The sequence below is a fragment of the Petaurus breviceps genome, unplaced genomic scaffold, assembly GCF_028583685.1.
Source record: "Petaurus breviceps papuanus isolate PSGF00001 unplaced genomic scaffold, PetGlider_PUasm1.0 191, whole genome shotgun sequence".
In the NCBI taxonomy this organism is placed as follows: domain Eukaryota; kingdom Metazoa; phylum Chordata; class Mammalia; order Diprotodontia; family Petauridae; genus Petaurus; species Petaurus breviceps.
The window spans coordinates 2,405,874-2,430,429 of record NW_027185811.1 but is presented as its reverse complement, the minus strand read 5'-3'; the positions used below and the strand labels follow the sequence as shown (position 1 = coordinate 2,430,429).

The window sequence follows — 24,556 nt, the reverse complement described above, 5'->3', positions numbered from 1 at the left end:
CTCCCTGCCCCACCCCCAATTCTATAAATGAAGAAACTGGGGCCTAGGGAGGAGGAATGTCATGTTCAAGGTCACACAAGTAAATGACAGAGCTCAGAGTTGAACTCAAGTCTTCCGTTGCTTTCTCTAAGATGCTAATTACAATGCCTTAGCAATACCTAATGGTCTTGACAGTGGTCTGAATCCCCTCAAAGAGACTTCAGTTTACTACCATGCTCTCTCTGGGTCTGGCTGGGAAGTCAATGGGCTTTGTTTTGGGGTTAAGAGGGGAGAATTTAAGAATCTCGGATCCTACGATTATGCTAGCTGGACTTTGTCCACAAAATGAGGGAAAAGAGTATATTTCCTAGTTGTGGGGAGGCTCAGCAGGTGTGTCTTATGGCTCACTATACTCTGAGACCCTGGACTCTTCTGAGGGTGGGGATTAGGAATCAGAAAGAAATGGTGTCCTTCCTCCTCTTATCCCTGATGCTACCAATACTCATTGTTTCTCTTTTTCTCCTGAGCTCTCTCTGGGGTTCTTAATCTCATGGGGTTCTTAATCTGGGGTCTATGAACTTTAAAAAATATATGTAATTTGATAAGGTTTTTTTAGTATTAATTGCTTTCTTTTATAATCCTGTGTATTTTGTTTTATGCATTTAAAAACATTATTCTGAGGAATCTGTAGGTTTCACTAGACTGACAGAAGGGTGGATCACACACACACACATTAAGAACCCTTGGTCTATGCTAATTTTATAATAAATATCCTTTGACACTCTACATTGTTCAAAGGTAACAGTATCCCTGGCTACAACCACACATCCCTAGTTTGTGGAAAAGTGTTATTCTTAATTAGTGTTGTGGGAACATTGGTTTATTAATTGTGGACATTTATAAGATGCTTAAAGTTTGTAAAATATTTTCCATTATCTCGTTTGATCCTCAGAACAACCTTATGACTTAAATACTAGGGGTATTATATATTTACACATAAGGAAACTGGGACATAGGGAGATTTTGATTTGCCCATGGTCACGTAGCTAGTAAACATCAGAGGTGGGGTTTGAACCAGCTGTTTAGGACTCTAAATCCAATGATACTCCCTCTAGTACTGTATCCACCAGACTATAGGTCGAGTGCCTTTGTGTCTGTTAGCAGAGATTTCTTGCGGGCCCTCTGTGGAAATGGCTTTTCAAGTGTTCCTTGGTTAGTGGTACTTAGTACCCCATGAGGGCTGAAGTACCAATTATTAAAATGGGTATTCAGATAAACCTATACCAAGCATAGCGTATTGATTCTGTTTCTGTCCCAACCTCTTTTTGTAATGAGAGAAGCATAAAAAACAAGGGGAGTTACTCTCTCCACCTCAGAGGTCAAGGATTTGGACCAAAGGCATTGATAGCTTTGGTTATCAATAGGTTGTAAATGGCATATTGATATAGGACCTAGTGAGTGTGCCTGCTGATTGGGCCTCTAGTGCCCAAGGGACAGAGATGGGGAAGGACTAGGTGATAAACCTGGTTTATGCTATAATTGATAATGAAATAAATTAAGGAGCTGATAATGGGAGAAGAGCAGAAAGTTTAGCTATTGCCCAAGAAACACAGTGTTGTGAGTTTATGGGAGGGACACATTCTGAGGCTAAAGGATTAGGACTTGAGGGGAGCCCTATTCCAGAGGGAATGGCAGTGTCACATTGTGGGGCAAGGGATATTTTGTGCTGTGTGGCAAGAGGGTTCAAGATCTAGGTAGGAAGGCTAGTTCCAGGAGGATAAAATAGTTCTAGGGGTCAGGAATCTGGCCAAGGTCAGGGTAATTTGTCTCAGTATTGGGGGACAAGAAAGTTCTAGGGGGTAAGGGTCTCAGGCTCAGGCTTTTTCTCTCTGCCTCCCACCAGGTCTTTACACGCTATGGAAAATGCTACACATTCAACGCAGGCCAGGATGGGCGGCCACTGCTCAAGACTATGAAGGGTGGGACAGGCAACGGGCTAGAGATAATGCTGGACATCCAACAGGATGAGTACCTGCCAGTCTGGGGAGAGACGGGTATGGGCACTCAACTGCTACTACCATCACTACTCAGGGTACCATCTTCCCAGACATCCTTCATCATAGCACTTACTCCCCAAAACCTAAGCCCTGTACATTATGCCTTCCCAGGTCACCATACCAAGGGACATCTCCTAAGTTCCCTCTCCCTATTGGGACTATAGCATTCAGAGTAGGGAACTTCCTTTTCACTTTGTATATCTTTCTGTATCTTTGTCTCTTTGACATACAGTGTCTGTCTGCCTGCCTATCTGTCCCTTCTTTCTTTCCTCTCTTTCTCTCTCCATCCTGGCTCAGTTCCTCTCCAAGGTAACCAGCCATCATTTTCTATCAGGAACCGCCACTCAGCTCTATAAATAACTCTATCTTCTCTCAGGCTGCCTGCCATCTGCTCTCAGGGGCCTTGGGACAGATAGGCAGGAAAAGAGAGAGAGAGAGAGACAGAGAGAGAGACAGAGAGAGAGACAGAGAGAGAGACAGAGAGAGAGACAGAGAGAGAGAGAGAGACAGAGAGAGAGAGACAGAGAGAGAGAGAGAGAGAGAGAGAGAGAGAGACAGAGAGACAGAGACAGAGACAGAGAGAGAGAGAGAGACAGAGAGAGAGAGACAGAGAGACAGAGAGAGAGAATTAGTAAAAGAAGATGAGGGTGATCTTTGACTCTAGGAGAAGCTTGGGGGTGTTAACCCTCACTACATACAAGTAGCCACATTTTCCCTCCACCTCTCTTCCCTTATAAGCATTCTAGCCCCAGTACTCTCAATTCCAAAGTATTAGCTGTAATGATTTCTAGGATACAGAAGGGTTGGGGCAAATTATATCAGGAAGTCAGTCATGCCAGAAGAACTCTCCCTTTTGTAAGCACTCTTCCCGACATTACTGTTGCAGATGAAACTTCCTTTGAGGCTGGGATCAAGGTGCAGATTCACAGTCAGGATGAGCCTCCTTTCATTGACCAACTAGGCTTTGGTGTGGCTCCTGGGTTCCAGACCTTTGTGGCTTGCCAGGAGCAACGGGTAAGCCGTACATTAGAAAACAGTTTACTGGTTGGGAGCTGGGACCTGGAAAGAAATTAAAACTGGAAACTGGGGAAAGAATAGAAGTCTGGTTGGAAGAAGGAACCAAGTAAAGGAGACAAAGGGGATGAATTGGGGCCAAGCATTTAGAATGGAAGCTAGTCATATAGGCCATGGAAAATTAGTAAAGAAACATCCAGGGTTTAGGGAGATTACCAAAGGGAGGGAAAATACTTGACTTCTGAATCCCTATCAACATTAGTTAGGGGGTCTTTGGGGTGATTTCCCCTCTACCCTCCATTAACCCTGGTTTTCCCACATTCCCTACAGCTCATCTACCTGCCTCCACCCTGGGGTACTTGTAAAGCTGTTACCATGGACTCAGATTTCTTTGACTCGTACAGCATCACAGCCTGTCGAATTGACTGTGAAACGCGTTACCTAGTAGAGAATTGCAACTGCCGCATGGTGCACATGCCAGGTCTGTCCTTAGCCCCAGTTCCCTCTTCCCACACCCTCTGACTGCACCTAGCAGGACCTGAAGGTTTTTCCCCATTCACTAACTACCTCACAGCTTCTCCAACGCCTCCCTGAAGGCCCATCGCTTTCCTTTGGCCCTTACATTCTCTCTAATTCCTTACAGTCTCCTCTCCAAAACATAATTCCTCAATATTCTCAATTCTCTTATTCAATAGTACACTCATTCACCAAACATATTTGACTAATATGTATTTTCCTCCACTAACTGAACTTTATGGTCTATACTTCCTTTCCCAGTAATCTCCATTGCAGCCTTACAGAGGTACCATATGGCTCTTCCCCAGGATGTCTAAATCTATTCTCCATTCCCTTTTGACTATCCTCTTGCACCCTTCCAATTCTGACTAGTGTGAAGGAAAGAAGGGGAAGGGAACAAGATTGTGGACCGCTTGATATTGTTTAGGAAGGGCTTCTATTGTTTACCTCTGACTTATTCTTCCCTTTCCCCACCCCCCAATTTCTCTCCTTTGTAGGTGATGCCCCATACTGCACACCTGAGCAATATAAGGAGTGTGCAGATCCTGCTCTGGGTGAGCTCCTCCCACTCCCTTCCCTTCCCCCAAGAACTATAATTCTGTTCTCCCCTCCCTAGTCACCCTTTCTTTCCAATCCTTCATTTTTTTTTTTTGCTTTTTGGAGGGGGGGAGGGTAGGGCAATTGGGGTTAAGTGACTTGCCCAAGGTCACACAGCTAGTTTTTGTGTGTGTGTGTCAAGTGTCTAAGGCCAGATCCGAACCCAGGTCCTCCTGACTCCAGGGCCAGTGCTCTCACTGCACCACCTAGCGGCCCTCAAATCCTTCATTTTCAAACAATGACCTGGGAGAGATCTTGGACCTCCACGGAAGTCCCAAAGGAAAAAAAAAATCTTAAAAAGAAAACTGGGGAGCAAGATTTACTCTTATTTGAAGGCAAAACTAATTTTAAGCTCACTTGCCTCCAAATTTCTCCCTACTAAGTTCTATCATCCTTCTTTCTGGCTTGAAATCCTAAACATCAGGGTCATGAAGAGTTAGAAAATAAATTTAAGACCTCTGTGAAAATGCATCTGTGTTAAGCCGAGAGAGCCCCTCCCCCCCCTTTTTACTCTCTCCTATTAGAAGGTGAATCTGCACTTATATAAGTAGCCAAGTGACAGCTTGGGCCCTAAAGGTATGAGACTCAAGACTGGTAAATGTTGCATATGGATATGCCAGGATGAAAGAATAGACAGATTTAGAATTAGGGTGACAGAGTAGGGGAGGAGACATGAGGGGTAGGGGATGATGAGGGACCAAAGATAAAAATTTTGCTCCAGTTTTGCTTGGAGAGAGTCATCAGATAGCTTGTGCATCTTTTTGTTTGTTTGGGGGACAACACAGTTCCTAGAATGGGGTCTGTGATCTCCAGTGCCCTGGCTCAACTCCACTTTCTCCTGTCCCCTGGACCCCTATCCCAGATTTCCTGGTGGAGAAGGACCAGGATTACTGTGTGTGTGAAATGCCCTGTAACCTGACTCGCTATGGGAAGGAGCTGTCCATGGTCAAGATTCCCAGCAAAGCCTCAGCCAAGTACCTGGCCAAAAAGTTCAACAAGTCGGAGCAGTACATTGGGTGAGAGTCTTGGCTGGGACTGGAGTTGGGCCTGAAAGGTGGGTTTCAGATGTGAAGGCAGACCAGAGTGTGTGCTTAAAGTGTCTGAACCAACACTAGGCAGAAGTGTGCTTCTTTGGAGAATGGATCTGAAATATCGGATCTCTCTGTCTGCTGCTGTAGGAGGAGGCTGAGCACACGCAGGAATGGTCAGAGAAGTTATATGAGAGTTGGGAAGTTGAAAAGTTGAAATGATGTGGAGTGAAGGCCAGGTTGGAGAGAGCAAGAAAATAGGAAGATATCATTCATGCTATTTCTTCTCTCCCTTCTTCCTGTCCCTCCTCTTCCTCCACTCCCCACTACAGGGAGAACATCCTGGTGCTGGACATCTTTTTTGAAGTCTTGAACTATGAGACCATTGAACAAAAAAAAGCCTATGAGATTGCAGGACTCCTGGGTGAGCTACTGGGGAAATTGCCACCTGGCCTGTCACCCAAGGCTAGTTTAATTCCCTAGTCTTTAAACAGGGAGTTCAAACCAAATTCATGATCTTGTCCATCCTAAGTGGCCTCTCCTGGACACCAGTGACATCGCCCTGTCCCTACTGATTATGCTACTTTCACAAGTAGTTCTAACCTTTATTCTCCTAACATGTTGGGTAGAATATAGATTGTTGGTTATTGTGAGTAGAGTAAGGGCAAGTTATTGTTCTTGTGAGTTGAAACAGGTGTTACCTGGGAGCTTTTTTGCTGGGGCAGATACACCAAAAGTTGACTTGAATATTACTTTGAACTTGCATGCTCTTAATTGCCAGCCTCTGTCCCAACTCCAGCAGAGTATCTCTGACACCACTGACCCTTTCCCAACTCCATGGACCCCTCTCCAATTCCACTGATAGCCTCCTGATTCAGTCCACTCTGCCCAACTCCAGTAACCCTGTGCCTTATCCCACTGCTTTGCCATGGACTCTATGGGCCTGGTGGCCTCCCTATTTAGGTGACATTGGGGGTCAGATGGGATTGTTCATTGGCGCAAGCATCCTGACTGTTCTGGAGCTCTTCGACTATGCTTATGAGGTGAGAAGGGAGCAACAGATGGGAGAAGGGAGCAAACAGATGGCAGCGAGATGGGCATGGGGATGCTAGAGCCTGGGAGGGGGACTTGTTAGAGGAGGATATGTTTGGGGATCCAAGTTGGGTAGTTCTGGCTGGACCCCCATCCCCACTGCAGGTCTTCTCTCTTCCATCCAGGTGATTAAGCACAAGCTGTGCCGTCGGGGCAGGTGCCAGAAGGAGTCTAAAAGGAACAGTGCAGATAAGGGTGTAGCCCTCAGCCTGGATGATGTCAAGCGACATGTAAGAGACCCTGAATAAGATGCTCTCTGTTCCCCCTCCCCACTAATACACACCAAAACCCACCTCTATTCTCTTTCCTTCTCTCATTCACCACTCCTCTCATTGGGATCCCAATGTTGTCTATCTGCTTTGCCTTCCAAGTGATACCAAAGATAATGCTATCCCCAATGTTTCTCTAAAATTATTCCCTGCTTTGACTCTTCAACAATATGCAAACATTTATTAAGCACCTACTATATGCAAGGTATTGTAGGTGTTGGGGATACAAAAACATTAAAAATAATGTCTACCCTCAAAGACCTTGTACTATATGGGTATGCAGAATTAATCAGAAGGGGCAAATACCAGGGAGCCCATCTCAGGGACAACTGTAATAAAGGAATAAGGTAGTGTTAATTAAGTATTCTAGGAATTATTAATGAATCTAAGAATAATAGTTATGACTGGGATAGTGGGAATCGAAATCTATGGGCAAAAAAAACTTTCTGAAAGAAGGATCAATAAGATTCAGTGTTTGGGTGGATATTGATTGAGGGTGAAGGACAGGGAAGTAAACAAATTACTTGTCTTCCTTTGCCATGACTCTTCATCAACCCATGTCTAGTATATTTCTCACCCTGACCCCCTTTGCTTGCCTTCCTGGTTATTCTTTTTTAAAATTTTATTTATTTTTAGTTTACAACATTCAGTTAAACAAGTTTTTGAGTTTTAAATTTTCTCCCTCTCCCTTTCTTCTCCCTCCACAAGACAGTGCAATCTGATTATAGGCTCTACACATACATTCATATTAAAGATATTTTCACATTAGTCATGTTGTAAAAAAAAGAATTACAACCAAGGTAATAAACCATGAGAAAGAATAAACAAAAGAGAGAGAGAGCAAATAGTATGTTCTGATCTGTATTCAGACTCTGTGATTCTTTCTCTGGATATGGATAGCATTTTCCATCATGAGCCTTTTGGAGCTGTCTTAGAATCTTGCATTGCTAAGAAGAGCCAAGTCTAGCAAAGTTAGTCATTGCATGATGTGGCTCTTACTGTGTATAGTGTTCTCCTGGTTCTGCTCCCCTCACTCAGTACCAGTTCATATAAGTCTTTCCAGGTTTTTCTGAAGTCTGCCTGTTCATCATTTCTTACAACTTGTTCAGCTATTCCCCAATTGATGGGCATCCCCTCAATTTCCAATTTTTTGCCACCACAAAAGGAGCTGCTATAAATATTTTTGTACATGTGGGTCCTTTTCCCATTATGTTCTATTTGGGATATAGCCCTAAAAGTGGTATTGCTGGGTCAAAGGTTTCATAGTTATTCTTTCCCTGCTCTTTCTTCCCCCTCCTCAGAACCCCTGTGAGAGCCTCCGGGGCCATCCTGCTGGGATGACATATGCCGCCAACATCCTACCTCACCATCCGACCCGAGGCACCTTTGAAGACTTTACCTGCTGAGCCCTGCCAGCCGTCATACCAAAGGCCTGGGAGGGAAGAGGAGGGCAAGAAAAATCTGGGAGATCAAGCTGCTCACCTGCCCTGGGGCTTACCACTGCCCCTCCCACTTCAAGGGCAGCTCCCAACTCCCTTCAAAGTCTTTCCCTCCTAGAACTGCTGGAAGGGGGTTCTGAGTCCAGTGCCCTTCTCTACTCCCTTGCCCTCCATATCCATTCATTTTTATTTTTAACAAAACAAATAACAACAGAAATAAACTACAAAGAGAAAGGGCAAGGGACCCCAGGCTGTCCCTCTATGCCCTGTGCTGCCTCCCCCTGCTCCTAGCCTGACCTATGTCTGAACATCCATCTTCACCCTACTTTCACCATTCACTGAAGCTCTCTTCCAGCAGGGAGGACATGAGTGGAAAGACTCCTTAGGGGTCTTGAATTGGGCCCCAGACAGAGAATGTACCTTAGGAGGGAGGGCTAATGGGGGAGGAGGGCTTCCCTAGCCTTAAGAGACCCTTTCAGTAGTGTCCCCCCCCTCCAATTGTAAATCACAAGCACGGGAACTGAGGCCCCTGGCCCTCCCTCCCTTATACTTATTGGGTGCCCCTCAGAGGTCAAGGAATGGATGGTCCTGAGGGACTTGGGACAGGATGAGGCACAGGTTTCATGCCATGGTCCTACCCCAAAATCAGAGAAATTTTTAAATGGGATCCCTCATCCTCATCCCATGAAAAAAATGTAGGCACTTGATTCCCAACTCAGGGAGAGGGGAACTGGCACCTATTTCTCTCCTAACTCCCAGTTCCTCCCTCCAGGGGTCCCTTGCATGGGACCACATCCATAAATTTTCTTATGGAACTTCCCCAAGTCTTTGTCCTCTATTCCATTCGTTTCTTTCTATGACTTCATCTGCATTTTCTATTTCTATATGATACAGACTCTATATTGCTATAACTCTGTATATACTCCCTTCCTTAAGCCCCTGTCTGTCTCTGCCCATCCCCATCCCCATCCCCCGTGTCTCTATGTCCCATCCCTACTTCCTCCCAAATCTCCTTCTGTCTCTCTGACCACCCTATTACCAATCCCTCTGAATGCCTTCACCTGTATAAAGTGTTGGACTCTCTCCTCCGGTGTCTGTACTGTGTACACACATCCCCCTGAGAAGCACAAGGAGACGACGTACGCATTGTAACTCTCTCACTGTCTTGGACATAAAGGAAGCTGTGAATCACAAGCTCTGCCTCTTTCTGGCCTGCCCCCCTCCACCCAACCTTCCTATGCTTTGAGCACTCTCTGCCCTTCCTGTAGCCTTAAGGCCTCTTCCTTCCTTCCCATCAGTCCTATTATCCCCCTTCTGACTGGGACTTTCCTCCTGGGGGAAGGGGTGGACACAGAGAATTGGCACTTAGCTCAGAGGATGGATATTCCCTCCTGGCCCCAAGCCAAGGAGAATTATAAATGATGGAGTTCCTGGAGCATGGAGATAAGGTGTCAGAGACAGTTTAAGGGTGGGAATCAACCCACAGCTTCTAAGGGTAGCCACTGAAAAATATATAGGTGGCTAGGAGATAGTGTCTAAGGCCCTTATCCCTAAGGCTATGTTGGATAGGGTCAAATTCTCCCCATTACTGACTACCCATCCTCTTTTACCTTACCTGGGGTCCAAGCCTATACCTCCATTGCTGATTTTAGAGGTAAGACTGGACTTGATGAGATAGGCCTAGAGGAAAAGTTGGGAGCTCAAGCTGTTACACCATCTACCCATCCTCTTCCTGAGGAATAGGGTGAAAATAGAGATTTGAGCTTTCCAATAACCTTTCTCTATCTCAGATGGTCCAGAAATATCCCTTCCACCTCAAGCCCTCTTGCTTAGAGCTCCCTGGGGGAATGCCCCAGGCAACATAGCCTCTGGTGATGAGGATAAGGCCTCTGACATAATTCTAGGAGATACTTGTTCTCCCCTCTCTATCCCTTTTGTTGGGGAAATGGTAGGGACTGGGGAGGAAGATGTTGCTGGAAGTCCATAAACACCTGGTTTCTGGTTGTCATTTGGACAGAGAGCAGACCTCCCTGTAGAAAAACAGGAGGAAATATATACTCTAAGCAGCAGTGGTGGCAGCAACAGGATTGTGGGTGAGACACTCCTCTGGTCTAATAAACTGGGTTTCAACCATCTCCCCTCACAGTGTTGTTATTAATTGTTCATTAAATGGTTCAACAAGTATGTGTAAGGGGCGGCTAGGTGGAGAAGTGAATAGAGCACCAGCCCTGGAGTCAGGAGGCCCTGAGTTCAAATCCAGCCTCAGACACTTTGACACACTTACTAGTCGTGTGACCTTGGGCAAGTCACTTAACCCCGATTGCCCTGCCTTCCTCCCTCCAAAAAGCAAAAAAAAAAAAACAAACCCAAGTATGTGTTAAATACCACCTGGTATGGTTAAATACCACCTGTTCAGGGCTTAGAACACTGCTGGGTTTGGCACCAGTGTGCCAGGAGGGAAAGAGCCCTGAGAGGGCCTGGATGGCCATTTTCGACCAAAGATCTTTGTTCTATTGAGCCAGGACTGCCTAACATAGGACCAAGGCTGAGCTTGAGTTTCAGGGAGAGGGAGGAGGTGGAACAGGGAGATTGCCCAAGAAAGGCTCCACCGGGATGGGTAAGGTAGTCAGAGTCTAGGTTAAATAATCCTATCTACATGGACTTTTATAAACTTTAAGAAAAAAAGCTTTTATGAATTTTCTTATTGGAGAATCATAGTAGCTCTGTAATGCAAGTTGCAAGTGTCAATCTCCCCATTTTATAGGAAATGGAGATTAGGAAGGTGACTTGCACAGCTAATTACTGTCTGAGGTCCGATTCCCAGCTCAGGTCTTCCAGACCAGTCCAGGACCAGCAAGGCTTGGGGGTGAGGCAGACCTAAAGGTTGGAAGCTAGTGGGTCTTTGCACAAACAAACGATTAGTTTGGAGTAAGGGGATCTGGTTCAAATGCCGACACTCCCGTTTCTTAGCTCTGTGCGCTTGGGCAAATCGCTGACCTTCTCTGAGAGGTTCCCAAAGCACTGCCCCCTCACGTGACAATCCTTGGTCTTGGGGGAGACCTGTCCGTGCGACCTCGGCCAAGCAGAGCCCGCGGACCTGGAGTCAGGCAGACCCTAACTAAAATTCTGTCACAGCCGTGGGACCCTGGGCAAGTTCCCTTCGCCTGTCTGCCTCGGTTTCCTCAACTGTAAAACGGGAGTAATAATAGTACCCACCTCCCCAGGATTGTTGTGGGGATACAGAACTGAGATGTTTTGTAAAGCGCTTTTCAAACCATAAAGTGCTACATCAAGACTAGCGAGCAAAGCTGCCGAGCCTCAGTTTCCTTATCTGCAAAAAGGGACACCGAGAGCCCCGCCTGACGCCGTCACAGATAACGTGAGGAGACCAAAGCGTCTCTAAAAGTTGCCAGCGCTGCCCACGGGGCCGGGTTCTATAAGCGGTTATCACCCGGGTTCCCGCGGAGCCGGCCCGGCCCGCCATCCATCCCGCCAAGGTCCCCTGCGCTCAGCCCGGAGGCTCCGCGCCTGGCCGCCTCCGGCCGGCAGGGGGCGAGCCTCAGAGCCTCTCTCCCCCACAGCGCCTTCTCGCTGGTTTCTCCTCCCAGGCCAAGGAAGCCAGCAGGAGGGGACCGCCCGCCTCCCTTTCTTCTACCACCCCCTTCTAGCCCGCAGTCTCGTTGCTCGAAGCCTCCCCTTCCGTATCCCCGGCAGCTTCTGGAGGTCGGGTGGAAGGAGGGCGGGGGAGGGGGGGCGGTGAGGGGGAAGGGAGAGTGGCCGAGAGAGGGGGGAGTTCCGGTTCCGGTTCTTTGTGCGGCGGCGGCAGCGGCTCCGGGGGAAGATGGCGGCCCGGGCTGGTTTCCAGTCAGTGGCTCCGAGCGGCGGCGCCGGAGCTGCGTCAGGGGCGGGCGCAGCGGCCGCTCTGGGCCCTGGTGGGACCCCGGGGCCCCCAGTGCGAATGGGCCCGGCACCCGGCCAAGGGCTCTACCGCTCCCCGATGCCCGGAGCAGCCTATCCGGTGAGGGGGGGCGGGGAAGAGGGGGGGGCAGGAGGAGGGGCGCGCGGACCGGGGGCGGGGCCTGCGCGTGAGTGGCAGAAAGGGAGGGGTCCCGAACGGGGAGAAGGTGAGGGCGGAAGGATGGAGGAGGAAAGGGTAGCCTACAGGGCGAGAAGGGAGGATGGGGTTTGAGATCCTCATGGCGGGCGAAGGACCAGATGCTCCATCTCCCTCTGTGGGGTTAGGGAGTTATGGAACACGGGGTAAGATTCGGGTCGGTGGACAGGGGGCAGAGGGCCTGAGTTCAAATCCCGGCCCAGCCACTTTATGCCGGCGTGATCTTGGGCAAGTTTACTTAGCCCTTCTGGCCTCAGCTTCCTCATCCGTAAAGTGAAGGGGCCCCGTGGAACTCCCAGTTAGTCCGTGGGATTCGTTTCCTGTGTGCCTCTGGATAAGTCCATTAGCTCCTTGGCGCCTCAGTTTCCTCACTGTTAAAATGTGGGAGATGGACAGGATGGCCCCTAAGGTGCAGTCCAGCTCTGGGTGTTTGTTTAACCTGTGGTTCTGTTTAACTGTAATAGAGGAGAGGCTGAGTAGGGAGGCCTGGTATACAGGGAAAGACTAGGGAGTCCAAGTAGTCTGACAACTAAGTAGTGAAGGGATGATTTTTAAAGAGAGGTGAACTAGGAAAGAAGAAAAGAAGTAACAAGGAAATCCTGGGTAGCAGGAGGCTGCCAGTGAAGAATCTTCATTCATTAGAGGGGCTGGAGGAGAGCCCTGAAATTGCACTTTGGGGTTAGGCCAGATAAACTTTTACCTTGGTGTCATCCCTTGGCCTTTTCTTGGACCCTTCCCTGGAGCCGGGATCCTGGGTAAGGAAGCTTCAGTTGGCCCACATTATAGGGTTCTAGGGTTCTCCCATTTTCCCCATACCTTTCACCAAGGTTACGCAATATTCTTTTTAACATCCCCCTCCCACAACTCGGACAGCTATAACATTTCTTGGTTATGTCTTATCTGCAGCGTCCAGGCATGTTGCCAGGGAGCCGTATGACACCTCAGGGACCTTCTATGGGACCTCCTGGCTATGGGGGGAACCCTTCAGTTCGACCTGGTCTGGCCCAGTCAGGAATAGATCAGTCCCGAAAGAGACCAGCTCCTCAGCAGATTCAACAGGTCCAGCAGCAGGCAGTCCAGAATCGAAATCACAAGTAAGATACTTCTGGGAAGGGTAAAAGGTATTCTGTGGAGCCAGGGTGGGAAGAACAGCAGAAACTGGGGAGTGTGTTTATAAACCTGTATAACATATTCTTTTTTCATGAATCTACTTTATCTGAGTTTGTCATGGGGTGGGGGGATTTTTCTCTGGTCTGAAAGAAGCTTTTCAGTCCCTGGGCTCCCCTTTTTCTCTTTCTTATGCATTCATATGAGGATGCTGCCCTCCCCATTTTCAGGTTCTGGTCAGTTCTATCCCAGCCTAATACCAATGTTTATTCTGAACAGTGCAAAGAAAAAGAAGATGGCTGACAAAATTCTACCTCAAAGGGTGAGTCCAGCACGCCTTCCCCATGTCCTCAGTCTCCCCTAGGGCCCCTAGTACCCATGAGTTTGAAAGCAAATTTTATATACCTGACAATATCTTACTACTTACTTATCTTAGATTCGTGAGCTGGTACCAGAATCCCAGGCCTATATGGATCTCTTGGCTTTTGAAAGGAAACTGGATCAGACCATCATGAGGAAACGGCTAGATATTCAGGAGGCCTTGAAACGACCTATCAAGGTACAGGAAACTCCTAGGCAAAGAGCCAAGAAAGAGGGATTCGGGAACCATCAGCAGTCTAAGAATAAGAAATTAAAAGCTCACTATAGATCTCCCAGTTATTTAAGTTTCCCTTTTCCCTAATAGCAGATTTTATTAGAAGTACCAAAATAGAAAAAGGAGAGGAGGGCCCACTGTTTGACCAGAAATCTTTGTCCTTTCCACTGTTGTAATTTCATCCTCAACCCAGGAACCCATTTGGCTCTGTGAATATGCTTGTTTGTCTTGCATCCTTATTTATGCACTCAGGGCTCATTGCCCATTCACTTCTCCTAGTTGGAATCTCTGCCCACCCAAGGGACTGGGCAGACAGCAGTTTGGTTTGGTAGAACTAAATGGTTAGTGCACAGTATTGTTTCCAAAGCTCTGTACTAATCTTTGTTTCCACCCCCTTCAGCAAAAACGGAAACTCCGTATTTTCATTTCGAATACTTTCAATCCAGCTAAATCAGATGCTGAAGATGGGGAAGGCACTGTGGCTTCCTGGGAGCTCCGAGTGGAAGGAAGGCTCCTCGAGGATGTGAGTGTGAAGTTCACACTGGTAGGGACTGGGGGTGGGGGCATCTAGAGAAGAGCAATATCTTTCTGGTCTGGAGGGACCCTGAATGGTGCTCACAACTCCTTTCCAGAGCAGCAGGGAGAGGGACGTTCGGCTCCTTGCGTTGGAAGACAATGGCTCTTTGTGTGCAGCTCCCACAGCTTTGGCCTTCACTGCCATATCGTGTTGAGAACACTATTGTCCTGTGATCTGATTTGCTGTTCACTTCCCCCCTCGGCTCGTTCTGGCCATTAATGGTTTCCCAGGTTTCTGCTGATTACCTTGGTTTGGGCTTATTTATCAAGTGAGTTTGCAGGTTTTTCCCCCATATGGCATTTCAGGCCATGACTTCCTGTCTGAATCCTTAAGATCCTTAATTCCCACTGTGTGATCTCCCTTCTCTTTGCTGTTGCTGAGAACACATCATGATTTAGAACAGGCAGATTTATCTGACATGCTATTCATTATTTCATGCTGAGTGCCAGCTGGGGGGTTGTAAGCCCCTAGACCTCCACCCCCACTTGCCCCTTAGGGAAGCTTACTTTTTCCTCATTACCTTCCATCGTTTACCTCTTAGCCTGTTTTCAGCCATGGTGACTGCTTATAGCCTAGCTATTTTGAGTGAATTTTGCACAGAGAACTGGAGCTCTGTATCAGAGCTTCCTTTCCATATACATAAGTACATTCCATCTGCTTGTGTTGTCATTCTGTCCCGGTAAAACCGTTTTTGTTCTTGCTGCTATTGCTCATAATTCACTTTTCCCTCCAGTCAGGCTTTATTCTCGAATTTATTCCGTTCCTAAATGTGGATATTAGAATTCCTTGCCTCATTCCCAGAAGTATTTTTCCCTTGGGAGTGGGGTGGGTGAATAAATGACCACATATATGTTAAAAATTGTTTTTCTAAGGTTTCAATGTCACTATGACTGGTTTGTTGCCCAAGACATCAACCTGCCATCCCCCAATAAAAACATTTGGAAATCATTTCTGATTCCATTTGGCTTGAATTCGTCCCAGTATCATTGTGGGTTCTTTGGCCATGGGCCTTGTTTTGGGCATTTTCTAATTTTTCTTCCCTAATATGGCTTTTCTCTTCTCTTCTTCAGTCAGCTCTGTCTAAATATGATGCTACCAAGCAGAAGCGTAAATTCTCCTCCTTCTTTAAGTCTTTGGTGATTGAGCTGGACAAAGATTTATACGGGCCAGACAACCACCTGGTGGAAGTGAGTAGTTTATTTGTCTAGGTTCTGACATGGATGGGACTGAGGGAACTGGGAACCAAGTCTGGTATACCTAAGGTAGTGGGAGAGAAATGTAAGTCCAAGATAAATTCAAGAGATTGTTCCAGGTATACCTTAAAATCCACACCAAACATTTATCCTTTATAGTTTATACATTGGCCTCCAGGGGGCACCATCTAATTTAGTTCGAGCTAGGAGAGATTGTTCATCCTGAGGCTAGAAGACACCTTTGATATTTTGCCTCTTTGCTATTAGGACCTCTTAGGTATATAAAAGTTCTGCTTTCTCCTTCTTACATCCCTTCCCCCACCTTCCTTTTCCTCTTCCTCCACCCCCCCCTCCCTCCCCGAAATCCTCTCTGGGGACTCTTGATTATGCCCATGTCCAGGGTCAACTCCCCATCCTGCTTGCCACCTGTGAGATCATGTGTCACTTTAAAACCCATTTATGCTGCTTCCTGGGGGGAGTTGACATAGCTCATGGTGTCAGCTGGCACAGTAGAAGTTTTTTCTATTTGTTACATCTTTCTCAGTTCTGGGCCTTGCACATTAGTCCCTGGCCCTTTCTGGGTATTATCGCAGAGGGTTTTTCTAACTCTCCAGGCAATAAGTAATTATTATAAAAGGTCATTTATGATGTGCCTAGTTGTAAGTGATGCCTGTTAGTTGCTATATAGATCAAGTTAGAAACATGGTTATTCCCATGGTTCTATCCACCAAGTCAGTACCAGAATGGGTGGCTCATCACGTCCATAGCTCCAGATGGAGTCTTCTACCACCACTTTTTTTTTAAACTGGACCTGCGACTTCCTTGCTGTGTAGAGAATTGGTGAGGAAACTCTGCCAATGCAGATCAGTGCAGACTCTGAAACTTTGAGTCTTAGAAAGTTGCTTGGAGCATTGAGAGGTGAAATGACTCATTCAGCATCACATGTCTGGTATGTGCCAAAGAGGAGACTTAAATCCAGGTCTTTACTGATGCCAGTTCTTTCTCCACTCTTTCACTTCGTTCTTTGCCAGTGCACAGTTAGCTTCCCATTCTCTTCTACTTTCAAATCCTAGATTGGCTGCCTTTTCTTTGGCTGTAATGAGGAGCAGAAAGAGCTGGCAGCATTAGGGGTCTTAGGCTCTGTAGTAGTGAGTGAAGACCAATTGAAGTTGCAAGAGACATAGCCGAGCACCAGGAGCTTGGGAACTAGAGCATGCGTGGTCCTTACCCTCACTAAGCTCACTGTCTAAGAAGGAAGGCATGGACTCAGCAGAAATCTTGATATCTGCAGCTCATAGATACTGTTTTTTCTATTTAGGAATGAAACTTTGGTTTATTTAGGTTTTATGTTGTTTGAATTTAAGCTAATTTTAATAAGTCAGGCAAGTTAAAAGTAAAATATATTACAAAAAAAATTCAGTCAAAAGTATTTTTTTTTTGCTTGCTCTCCATTACCATTCCCTTTCAACAGCACAAAAACATTGATTTGAATATCGTTATTAACAAAAGTTTTCTGGGCCATGACTGTAGTGTAAACCACCACCACCCCCCAAAAATATTTAATCAGGTTTCAGTAAAAAGATGTTTCTCCCACCACTGCTGTTCTTCCTTTGGGAGAGCAGCCCCTGATATAGTTCTCTCTCCAGTGGCACAGGACTGCTACCACCCAGGAGACAGACGGCTTCCAGGTGAAGCGGCCAGGAGATGTAAATGTCCGCTGCACTGTTTTGCTGATGCTCGACTACCAGGTATTATGGGGGAAGACTTTTGCTTTCATAGCCCCATCGCATTACTTCTTCTCAGTTCTGGCTAAGCTATGAGTCATCTCTTCCCTACCAATCTCTCTGAAGTCCTTGGAAGATACAGACAGGCTTGTCTTACTGTGCCCACACTTTCCCCTTCCCCTTGTGTCTCTGTAGCCTCCTCAGTTTAAATTGGACCCCCGCCTGGCCCGGCTTCTGGGTATCCACACCCAGACACGTCCAGTGATCATCCAAGCACTGTGGCAGTACATCAAGACGCATAAGCTTCAGGACCCCCATGAACGGGAGTTTGTTATCTGTGATAAATACCTCCAGCAGGTGAGTGAGGGTTCCGCTCTTCAGTTAGAGTTCACTGTGTTCTGGCAGGGAGCCCTATGTGTCCTCAGCCTTAAATTGCTTCTTCCTGTAGATATTCGAGTCGCAACGGATGAAGTTCTCAGAGATCCCCCAGCGGCTCCATGCCTTGCTTATGCCACCAGAGCCCATCATCATTAATCACGTCATCAGGTGGGGGCATGGTAGCAACAAGACAAGAAGACCTTTCTTTGCTGAAGAGCAAGGGACTGGGGAGGGTGGGAGGATTCGAGCTTTCTTTTTCCTGTAAGGAAGAGGCAGGAGCTGAAGTTTGGCGCTTTCACCATTTCTCCCTTTCACTCTTGGGAAGAGGTTGAATGAGGAAGGCATCTCTAGAGCCTCATAGCCTTAAAGTAACTTCTTTCTATAGCTGAGCCTGGGACCATTTTCCAGGTTTCATTGCTTCAGTGTTTTGTTCTATTTCTTTCCCATTGGGGTACCATTACCTAGCATATGACCCAAGATTCTTCAGACAATGTGAATTGGATCACTAGAAGCTAGACAGTTCTAAGCTCACTCCTATGATTTCTTCCCCAGCGTTGACCCCAATGACCAGAAGAAGACTGCCTGTTATGACATTGATGTGGAAGTGGATGATACCCTCAAGACCCAGATGAACTCCTTCCTGCTATCTACTGCAAGCCAGCAGGAAATTGCTGCTTTAGACAACAAGGTAAGAGCCTCTGCCCAGAGAGTTTGGGTGCCAAGGGTTTTCCTAGTCAAAGTTGCTAGACCAGTTTTGCCTCTTCATAGACCTCAAGGACCTCACTCTACAGATTTCTCTGCCCTCAAGATTTTTTTGAAACAGAGTGGTGGATTAAAGGTTCACTATGTACATAGCGGTATCTGGATAATGTTCTGAAGCAGACTTTGCCAGAGTTTGGAGTAGCACAAAGGAGTCATGAAGGGGCACCTGCCTTTAACCTTAGGAGAGCAATCATAGTATAGGAAAAAGTACTCTGAGCTAAGGTTGGAAGATCTGGGTTGGGGGCGGCTAGGTGGTGCAGTGAATAGAGCACCGGCCCTGGAGTCAGGAGGACCTGAGTTCAAATTCAGCCTCAGTCACTTAACATAAAAGTTAGCCATGTGACCTTGGGCAACTCACTTAACCCCGATTGTTCTCCAAAAAAAAAAAGGATCTGGGTTGTAGGCCTTATTTTGCTACTTCTTAAATGTTTGGCCTTGCATACGTGAACGTGAAGTCACTTCACATCTCTGACCCTCAGTTTCTTTAGCCTGTAAAATGAGATTCATACCTTCTGCCCCATTTGCCTGTGGTGATATCAAAGGAGATACCATGTATGAAAGTGTTTCGTAAGCTGTCAAGCAGTATACAAGTAAAAGGTGGTATTCATAAGAAAAAATACCATGGTTTTCTTAAATCCAGACTGTTTTAAGCATATCCTTATCCTTAGATCCATGAGACAATAGAGACCATCAACCAGCTGAAAACCCAGAGAGAGTTCATGCTGAGTTTTGCAAGAGACCCCCAAGGCTTCATCAATGACTGGCTTCAGTCCCAGTGCCGGGATCTGAAGGTAACACATTCAGACGGGTCACAAATTTGCCTCATTTCTGCTGGTATAGGAACAGGAGAGGTAACTGTGGGAGCCAGATTTCTAAAGATTCCATGCTCTTTAATTTTAGGTAGGGAAATGTGGAGGTCCAAACAATCAACAGATGTTATTGAGGTGCCTATTATGAAACCAACACCTGTACTGGGTGCTGTGGATGATACAGAAGTCTTCATTGTGGTACTTGCCCTCATTGGAAAGGCAAGACCAGCACACACAAAGCAACAGTAACAAAAGAGTGTGTTAGAAATTGTGAGTGAAGCACTTGGGAAACCTGAAAGCTTTATATAAATGTGAATTATTCTAAGAATTCAGAAGAGAATGACATCAGCAAAGACTGGGTTAGTCAGGGAATGCTTCGTGGAAAAGATGGAACTTGGACTGGGTCTTACAGGATCAGTAGGATTTGGATTGGGAGGGTGGACAAGCATTTTAAGGAGGAAGGACTATGAACCAAGTATGACCACTGTTAGATTGTGGAATAGTTCAGAGATTAACCTGTCTACAAACAGGTAATAAGTAAAATAAGGTTGGGCAGGTTATAGAGGAGTCTCTTGAAATTAGGAAGAGATTTTTAGATGGTAGAATTGGAAATAAAGAGCCATTAAAGATGTTTGAGTAAAAGAATGACATTACGAATAGCACTTCAGAATACTTAATCTAGCCTGAAGTCAAAGAGTACACCTGTGAGGCTGTTACAGTAATTTAGGTGTGGGCTAATGGCTTAGACTAAGAATGAGTCGACTCTTCTCCGCGTCTCTAGACCATGACTGATGTAGTGGGTAACCCAGAGGAGGAGCGCCGAGCTGAGTTCTACTTCCAGCCATGGGCTCAGGAGGCTGTGTGCAGATACTTCTATTCCAAGGTAGGTACCTGAGAAGACCAAAAGAGAACTGGCAGAGCAAGGGGCCTGGACCTGTTATTCCCAAGTGCAAGTCCGGGATGTCAGGTCCCAGCCTATAGGCCTGCTTGCCACCAGCCTCCCTCTCCTTTCCCCCCCAGGTGCAACAGAGACGGCAGGAACTGGAGCAGGCCTTGGGCATCCGAAATACATAAGGCCCCTCTTCCATCCTCAGCCGGGCCACGCCAGTTCTTCGTTTAGGCTCTGGTGCCTCTCCATAGCACCTGCCCTAGTCTCGCTTGGGGGTCCCTCAGGGGAAGCTGCTGGTTGAAGGATGACACCACAACGAAGAGGGTCCCACATTTCTGTCTCAAGAGACAAATATTCTCCTCCCCAGTCTCTCCAACTCCCCTTTGCCTCACAGAACTCCCATGTGCCTCTCCCTTTTCCTGGTCTACATAGGACCTCTAGTTAGTATTAGTGAGAGAATTTATAGTGGTAATCAATGCTCTGAATGGACTGGGCCTAAGGCCAAGTGATCTTCAAGGGAAACAACTAAACTCATCTTGCCCTCATGAGACCCAGGGTTGAGGGCCATAGTCCCTTTTCCCGGGTCTGGACCAGAGGGCATTCTGTAAGGTGGTTGGTTTTGGTTGTCCCCATATAGAATCCCATTTTCTTTCACCAGTTTGGTACAAACTCTTATCGTAATGGGATGTTCTGGGACCCAAGGGAACCTTATGACCACTTGACCTAGTTGAGCCCTAGGCCATGTTCCCCTAGGATGGCCTGCTGGTTTAGCTCTTCCCTGAGTCCCCCATATAGGGGTTCACATCAGTATTAGAGTTTGTTCCCTGACTGCTGCTCCCACCTGGCACACTCCCTATAGCTGCTGCTTTTTCTTAGGATTCCTCCTAAGCCAGGGCATTTGGGCTGGGAGCCCTGCCTTTCCCCACATCCATTCCCTTGTGTGTTGTCACTGCCAGCAAAGGCATCCATTCCTTCCAGCTATTGCTTGGAGATGTGGCCACCAACCCTCCCACCCCACCTTTTCCCCAGTAAAGAGAGACACCTCAAACCCAATGGATAAAAGCCCTGGGCCATCTCTGTTTCCCTTTGCCCCTTTAGTTAAGTACCCCAGAGTGGGTCCTGGGGCATTGGGGAGTAAGGAGAGCCGAGGGCTGGAGAGCGGCTCTTTGTTGGGTTTGTGACTCTCTACCCCAATCCCAAATGAAATCCTTCAGCCCCTCAGGTAGGCAGCAGGGCCAGGGGTCTGGCCCAGTGGAACTGAGATGGTTTTGCATCCTTCCAGGAAAGCCCCATATACCTTTTCCAGGTTGAATTTTTCCCTTAAGTTAGCATATCTCAGGCTCGCAGACTTAACACAGCAGGGTGGGAGAGAGCCAGGTGCAGAAGGGGTGTTGGGTTTGGCATAAGCTCCAAAACCCCACAGAACTGACAGACTCCTGCCTCCCCACCCTTCCTCAGGCTCCTGCGAGCACACCCTCCTCCGTGCCTGCTCCACATCACGTGGCAGCGGAATCTTTCCATTGTCCCCCTGAAAGGCTTCCCTTACACTACTACAACAACACCTCACAAACCTCTGTTGGGGGAGGGCAGCTGAGCCCTGGCCCCCCTCCTGGCCAGGACCGTGTGAAGGAAGCTCAGACACCGGCCTTCCTCCCACTACTTAGGCAGTGTCCCTGTTGCAGATAACTTTTTATTAACTGAATATTATGTTTTTTCATGGACCAAAATTTTTTTTGTACTGTCCCCTTATAGATGTCACCCAGTTTTAATAAAAGCATCTTCTGAAGTATGGGTTTCCCCTTCTTGATAGAGAACTTCATCAATCTAATGCTCTCTACTACTAGTTACCATGTCCACAGCCTCCGTTTTTTATGGCTCACTCTACAGGGAAAGGGAATCTGGGTATTATAGGAAGGCTAAAATAACGCTGAGGCACTCAGCACTTACCAGGATTAGTTTTCAGGTGTGGAAGGACATTTTGGGAGGAGTGTAGTTACTGTTATTTATGGTTGGATCCTAGGGGCCCTCCTGCACACCCCATCTTCCTGAGGAAAGTTCTGTAGCTTGTGCCTGCTCCAGTCCCTCCTCACAGTTTGCCTTTCTACCTTGAACTTCCTTAGCTTCACCTGAAGGCTTTGATTCCCCAGGATCCTGGAATGAGCTGTGCTTGGGGCAAGGCTGTTGTCACTGCTGGCCAGGTCATTCATTGTTGGTTGTCATTGCTATTAGTTGTCCTTGTCTTAAGGGTTCTCTTTTTAAAGACCCAGAGGTTACAATCACATATGAAGTTTGGAAATAGTAAGCTGTTAGTGTTTTTTATTCTATAAAGTGAGCCAGAAGGATCCCTCAGGAGTGATTGGTCCCCAAAGCATATTAAACTACATTGATATTCCCTACAGTCAGCTCAATTATTTGTCTGGCAGATGATCCCAGGCTTTCCTTCCACCATTCACTTTGGTCGTAGGCTGCTGAGTTAGGACCCACCCCACTGGAAGGAGAAAGGGGATTAGGCACAGCAAGTGGGTCTGTTAATAATCACCTCCCAAAGTTAGGCAACTTTAGTTACTTCTCCAATTCCCCGAATTAGTAGAGAGCTGCAAATTGCCAATCCAGTTAAAATGGGGTATTAGATTATAGAGTTCCTGGTCCAAACCTTAGAACCTTATCAGTTTTGAATAGGGGAGGTAGTTTGGTGGGAGGGGTCAGTGACATTGGAACTGGGTAGGGTCTTGTATGCTGGATAGTAGTTACACTTGCTAAATACTATTTTCTTAGCTGTAGATAAATTATTTACAGTTTGGTCTTTTTTAGAGAGCCTTAGCTCTAACAGAACTAGGAGTGTGACACTGGGCCAGTCCTGACTTTTCTCTAAATCTCAGTTTATCTTTATCCCTGCCCCACCCTCCCTGAGATGACGCTGGGTGGAAGAAGGAAGGAATCAGATGTATAGAGAATCTTGGCAATAAAATCAAGGGAAGTGAATGAGTATAGTGCACTGGGTGCTAAGTATTTTTATGCTATCTCATTTGGTCCTCAACAACCCTGTGAGGTGGGAGCTGTTCTAAAACCAAGGCAAGCAGAAGTTAAGTGACTCATCCACAGTCATACAAAGTGTCTTGAGACCAGGTCTGAGCTCAGCCTTTCTAATTCCTGGCCCGGAGCTCTGCCTACTGCTAGACCACCAGCTGGCTCCAGATGTTGGGGTTCACCTACATTCTGTGGTGCTTGAGTCAAGTGTCTTCTGACCCTGTGAAGGAAAGGGAGGCATTCCAGGGACAGAGTTACTCCGCCTTTGCCTGTCCTCCAGTGCTTCCAGCTGGTACTTGAGCTCTTGCCAGCCTGTACAACTCTGTGCCAGGGGGGAGATGGGGGTGGAGCTGTGGGAAAGAAGCTGGCCTTGAGTTTGAATCAACATTATGTTCTGAAGAGGGAATAATAACCAAGCTTCAGCGAAATTTTGTCACCCTGGAATGAGTTCTGTTTTTAGCCAGAGGAGGGATTATAGAACCTGGACTATCCTCCATAGGCTCCTCCATTCATCTTCTGGAATTTAAAAATAACATGTCTACCATACGTTGTGAACTTTCACCTCCCATGTGCTCACTTCTATCCCCTAGTTAGATGGGGGCTCCCCTCTAGCCCAGTTCTTATCTAACAGCAACTGCCAAAGCAGGACTTGGGCATGGGAGGATAGCCTTAGGCTAGGGTGATGTCTGCCTGTTAGGCCAAAGTGCACAGCAGTAATGCCCAGGCGGCCTCTTACCCCCCACTCCAAGGCAGCTTGGGAACCTTTGCCCTCTCTTAACCAAACACAGCTCCGTGAGCACACAGACTTGGACCTGAGAATGTATCCTGGCCATTTCTCCTGACACCCTTTCATACACACTCTAGGAACAGTGTGGTAGTGTCAGCAAAGCTTGCAACCTGGGCTTGGGATGAGATTGTAGCAGGCATGAAAACTGCAGAAGGGTAGCCTGTTTGTTGATATCTCCTCTGCTCGAGAAGGAGCTGTGCTTGGGGGAGGGGGAGGTTATAAATTGATTGGCTCTTTGCCCAGTCTTCCTCAGAATCTTTCCACCCTGTCATCCCCAAATGAGAGAAACTCCACCACCCTTCAAAAGTGAGTCTGTTCCAAAGGTGAGCTATGTCACATGGAGACCTGGATCAACATTTTCCCCTCACACATCCTCAGCCCTTGAAAACATATCTGAGTCAATGGAACCTGAGGTGGAGACCCAGAATGACTTTTATTGGAGACTCATTTGGTCTTTAGTGTGTTGGTTGAGGAGCCAGACCTCTTTCATTCTCAAGCTCCCTATCTCTATGCCAGGTTATATGGGGGAAGAGCCCTTTCATTTTGGGGGTTCCCTGTCTGTAAGTTGCAGGATACTAGCCCCTCGCTGCTAGACAGCATCCT

General features: G+C 47.0%; 2 protein-coding genes across 3 annotated transcripts in view; both read left to right on the top strand.

Moving 5' to 3' along the window:
• ASIC1 (acid sensing ion channel subunit 1) overlaps positions 1-10,126 on the top strand; it is a 32,774-nt gene extending 22,648 nt beyond the window's left edge. For both annotated transcript variants that reach the window (XM_069092582.1, XM_069092581.1), the window contains 9 exons: positions 1,883-2,033; positions 2,923-3,050; positions 3,381-3,531; positions 4,064-4,120; positions 5,026-5,179; positions 5,524-5,615; positions 6,155-6,234; positions 6,409-6,513; positions 7,854-10,126. In XM_069092582.1, the coding sequence (XP_068948683.1) occupies positions 1,883-2,033; positions 2,923-3,050; positions 3,381-3,531; positions 4,064-4,120; positions 5,026-5,179; positions 5,524-5,615; positions 6,155-6,234; positions 6,409-6,513; positions 7,854-7,958 (1,023 nt within the window). In that variant the 3' untranslated portion in view covers positions 7,959-10,126. The remainder of the gene's footprint in view (positions 1-1,882; positions 2,034-2,922; positions 3,051-3,380; positions 3,532-4,063; positions 4,121-5,025; positions 5,180-5,523; positions 5,616-6,154; positions 6,235-6,408; positions 6,514-7,853) is intronic.
• A 1,662-nt stretch (positions 10,127-11,788) lies between these two features.
• SMARCD1 (SWI/SNF related BAF chromatin remodeling complex subunit D1) lies at positions 11,789-21,928 on the top strand. Its single transcript, XM_069092578.1, has 13 exons — positions 11,789-12,009; positions 13,012-13,199; positions 13,492-13,534; positions 13,649-13,771; positions 14,208-14,330; positions 15,455-15,571; positions 17,224-17,325; positions 17,497-17,658; positions 17,750-17,847; positions 18,232-18,367; positions 19,110-19,232; positions 20,032-20,133; positions 20,271-21,928. Exons 1-13 carry the CDS (start codon positions 11,833-11,835, stop codon positions 20,322-20,324), a joined length of 1,548 nt encoding a protein of 515 aa, XP_068948679.1. The 5' UTR covers positions 11,789-11,832; the 3' UTR covers positions 20,325-21,928.
• Positions 21,929-24,556: the final 2,628 nt, after the last annotated feature.